General features: G+C 46.0%; 1 protein-coding gene across 1 annotated transcript; it reads right to left on the minus strand.

Moving 5' to 3' along the window:
• Positions 1–1,356: 1,356 nt before the first annotated feature.
• Positions 1,357–3,520, minus strand: LOC125508873 (putative pentatricopeptide repeat-containing protein At5g52630). Its single transcript, XM_048673672.1, has one exon. It carries the CDS (start codon positions 3,486–3,488, stop codon positions 1,401–1,403), a length of 2,088 nt encoding a protein of 695 aa, XP_048529629.1. The 5' UTR covers positions 3,489–3,520; the 3' UTR covers positions 1,357–1,400.
• Between the last annotated feature and the right edge of the window lie 1,236 nt (positions 3,521–4,756).

Consider the following 4,756-nt stretch of genomic DNA (forward strand, 5'->3'; position numbering starts at 1 on the left):
GAGGTATTGCGCATACAGAAGGTTCCCACGTTTATTTGATGAGGACACGACGCGTCAAATGTAAAAAGAACAAAAAAGGTGTTGGTGAACATCTTAAACTTCTTCTGCCATGCTTCTCCAAACGCTTGCAAATTTTGACTAATGTTTCAGCGGCTTCAGGACACTTTTAAGCTCTTAGGGCAGAAAAGAATATGAGTGCATGCATTCTTCAGGCTCGAAATATTTGTATCTTTTGACAGAGGCAGTAGGGAATATCCAAGCAGTGTATATTTATCTTGATAAATGTAAAATATTCACAATAAAAGGAGGGCCAGAAATGTACAATCAACTATTTACAAGGAGACTGGCCGAGCCACTGAGACTGATCATAGACTCCCCTATGAATTTAAAAGAGTGAACCCAAAGAGGTGTTCCCATGACCTAATGCTTAGGTGATATGCTGTCAAAGATCTTATCATTCATTTGTTTTCAGATGTGCCATGCTGTTATGATAGATCTCCATGAAGAAGGGGATATGGAGGATGCTGCATCCACTGCAATCTACCCACTGAAGTCCCACTTTTGTGCCAGCAAGTGGACGTAAAAGGGCAGTCGAAGAAGGGGCGATCGCCCGTTTTAGAGGTGCCAATGTTACAAAGGGCACAACTGTTCAAGTATGGCATTCCAAACATCTCTAGAGAGAGGTGAAAAGTTGTTCAGGACTTACCAATTCTGCCTATCAACTGAAGCTGGTCCTCTAACTGGGGTGCTCTTTAAATCAACTACTAGTGTTTCCTTCTATATTGAAGGGCCAGGTATGGAATTTCTTCAAAATGTTCAATTTCGCAATGTGCTCATCCAATTTTACTAACCACTATAATATGCTTAATTACAGGCGAATAGTCAGAACCCAGCTTGAAAAAACATGAACGTGTTTAGTGTGGAATGGGGGAGTTGCAGAGAACTTCTGGTCAATGGAGTTCATTACATACCAGAAATCCATTAAAAACTTAAGCCAACCAACGGTGGAGGTTGCAGAGAGCTTCGTCTTTTTTTACAGGGCTGCAGTCGTTTAGAATAGATTCTTTTAGGTACTGTGCCTTCTAAACTACAGCTAGAAACCATTTCAACTGCACAAACATATTTATATCTGCATTCATGGCATGCACAGGTGCAAGTATTGACGAGTATGTGCCTGTTTACTGGTGGGCAGTTAATGGCCTGCACCAATGAGCTATGGTCTTGCTTTTTTTTCATTCCTTTTCAAAATAGCAGTTTAGTTCCATATTTCACCCAGAATCAATATTGTTTTGACAGCATGCATTCAAATATAGTGACATAAAATGGAAGCATCGTGAAATGGACAGATGGCAGCGATTCAAGAATGCTCATGCTGATGCAAAAGAAGACAGATGAGTTGATCACCAGTAATCTTCACAGGAACACCTCCCTTCCGCAAAATGGTGGAACCTGGAGTTATCTCTAACAATAATATCCCTGCTTTCAACCTTAGAAATGAACTTCAGTGCAGAATGACAGTCTACACAGATACGCAAATTCTTCTTCACAATGATTGGTTTTGTAGCAGGCATGCTTATCAAAGCAAAAGCTACGGCAATCCGCTCACTGTGATAACGCAGAATCCTCTCCTTTGCAGTATCTTCCAAATTAGATGGTAAGGAACGTGTGTCTGGGACGTAACCTTCCTCCTTTATCCTCTCATAGAGTTCCTCAAGTTTTTGATATATCTTCTTCTGCTGTGGATGTGACCAATCTTCGGATGAAAAAACATGAGTTTTGTTATTAGCATCGACCCAGCTAAAACCAGGAAGCTTCTTAATCCTGCTATCCCTCATCAGCTTCCTGATTGCCTTCACATCCTCCCATTGGCCTAATGATGCATAGATCCCAGAAAGGGATACGTGAACACCAGTGTTATCTGGCTCAAGCTCCATTATCTTTTCTGCCGCAAACTCGCCCAGCTCCTTGTTTCCTCGCATCCGGCAAGCTCCAAGCAAGGAGCACCAACCATAGACACTGGGTTTGGTAGGCATCTCGTGTATAAATTTCTCTGCTTCAGCTAGTCTCCCAGCCCGAGCATACATATCAATGATACATGAATAGTGCTCATCCTTAGCCTCAATACCATGGGCATTCTTCATGGAGTTAAAATATTTCAGTCCGTCATCCACTAACCCAGCATGACTGCATGCTGTAAGCAGGCTGACAAATGTAATGTGATTTGGCCTGATACCACTTGAGGTCATCCTATCGAAAGCTTGGATAGCTTCCCTACCATGACCATGTTGTGCAAATACATTGATTACCGCATTCCAAGCAATATCAGTATGGTGTTCAACCTCGTTAAATAACTGAATGGACAAACTAACGAGGCCACATTTACCATACATATCCATAAGGGTGGAACTGACAAAGGAGTCACTGATAATAGTTGTCTTGATCACGTGAGCATGGAACTGAGCGCCTTGTTCAAGCAGAGCCTGCATGGCACATCCCTTGATCATGCTCGAGAAAGTAAATTCATTGGGTTCAACTCCTCGCCTCTGCAATTCAAGAAATATTCGAAGGGCCTCCTCAACACTATCAGTCTCGACGTAGCCATCAATCAGCGAGGTGGCTGACACAACATTCCAACCTCCAGGATCAATCTTCACAACACGAACAGCATTCTCCATGTCCGCAGCCTTAGCGTACATGTCAGTGAGCGCATTCCTTACAGCAACCTCCAGTTCAAACCCTGCCTTCACTACAGCAGAGTGGATGGTTCGGCCAAGCCATCCATCCTTGAGCTCCCCCGATGCACTCAAAACACTGCAGTACACATGCTGGTCAGTTCCAACTAGCCCCTCTCGTTTCATGTCCCGGAAAGCTAGAGCGGCCTTCTCAAGGCTCCCGTTCTTGGCATACCCATCGATCATGGCAGTCCATGCAACAGTATCCTTGTGCGGCATTTGATCAAACACCCTGCAGGCATCAGCCAAGAGCCCAGACTTGGAGTACATATCCGCGAGGTTACTCGCGACGAATAGCTCTCCGTCGAAACCGAGCCTGACGCCGACACAGTGCAGCTGCGCGCCGGGGCCCGGGGCGGCGAGGGCGGCCGCGGAGCGCGCGGCGCTGGAGAGCGCGAACTGCGTGGGTGCGAGTCCCGCGCGGCGCATGGACGCGAACGCGGCGAGCGCGTCGCGGTGCATGGAGTTCTGGGCGAGGCCGGAGATGAGAGTGGTCCAGGAGACGAGGTTGGGTCGGGGCATGGCGTGGAAGAGGCGGAGCGCGGAGCGGACGTCAGCGCAGTGGGAGTACATGGTGATGAGGTGGTTGGTGAGGAAGGCAGACGCGGCGGCGGCGCCGGTGAGCGCGAAGCGCGCATGGAGGCGGCGGGCGAGGCGGAGGTCGCCGGCGCGGCCGCATGACTGGAGCTGGGCGGCGAGGCGGAGTGAGGTGTTGGTGTCCGGTGGGCGGGAGAGCTTGCCGCGGAATTTCCCCATGCGGGATTGTTGGGCCCCAATGGTGGTGAAGACCCCGGTCTCTGCATCTGGTCGATGCATGCGGCCACTTTATTAATTATTCTCACAAGACCTTACAAAGTCATACAATAGTAAGACAAAGCCACCGTCTAAGCAACAACTGTCGCTACACCTATCCAATTGATAAAGAGGCACTGATAGCCTCGGCCTAATACCAAACAGATATCGCAGCCAGACCTAACGTGTAAGACCTGAGGTCCCTGAAGGAAATATGCCCTAGAGGCAATAATAAAGTTATTATTTATTTCCTTATATCATGATAAATGTTTATTATTCATGATAGAATTGTATTAACCAGAAACTTAGTACATGTGTGAATACATAGACAAACTAAGTGTCACTAGTATGCCTCTACTTGACTAACTCATTAATCAAAGATGGTCAAGTTTCCTAGCCATGGACAAGAGTTTTCGTTTGATGAAAGATCACATCATTAGGAGAATAATGTGATTGACTTGAACATTCGTTAGATTAGCATTATGATCGTTACAGTTTCATTGTTATTGCTTTCTTCATAACTTATACATGTTCCTATGACTATGAGATTATGCAACTCCCGGATACTGGAGGAACACTTTGTGTGCTACCAAAGGTCACACTCTAACTGGGTGATTATAAAGGTGCTCTACAGGTGTCTCCAGTGGTGTTTGTTGAGTTGGCATAGATCGAGATTAGGATTTGTCACTCCGAGTATCGGAGAAGTATCTCTGGGCCCTCTCGGTAATGCACATCACTATAAGCCTTGCAAGCATTGTGACTAATGAGTTAGTTGCAGGATGATGCATTACGGAACGAGTAAAGAGACTTGCCGATAACGAGATTGAACTAGGTATTGAGATACCGATGATCAAATCTCGGGCAAGTAACATACCGATGACAAAGGGAACAACGTATGTTGTTGCAGTTTGATCGATAAAGATCTTCGTAGAATATGTAGGAACCAATATGAGCATCCAGGTTCCGCTATTGGTTATTGACCGGAGATGAGTCTCGGTCATGTCTACATAGTTCTCAAACCCGTAGGGTCCGCACGCTTAACGTTCGGTGACGAGCGGTATTACGAGTTTATGTGTTTTGATGTACCGAAGGTAGTTCGGAGTCCCGGATTTGATCACGGACATGACAAGGAGTCTCGAAATAGTCGAGACGTAAAGATTGATATATTGGAAGCCTATATTTGAACATCAGAATGGTTCCAAGTGGTTCGGGCATTTTTCCGGAGTACCGGG

This window comes from Triticum urartu, chromosome 1 (assembly GCF_003073215.2).
Source record: "Triticum urartu cultivar G1812 chromosome 1, Tu2.1, whole genome shotgun sequence".
In the NCBI taxonomy this organism is placed as follows: Eukaryota; Viridiplantae; Streptophyta; class Magnoliopsida; order Poales; family Poaceae; genus Triticum; species Triticum urartu.

Coding starts and splice junctions, on each gene's coding strand:
- LOC125508873 (XM_048673672.1), bottom strand. CDS start 3,488: ATGGGGAAATTCCGCGGCAAGCTCTCCCGCCCACCGGACACCAACACC.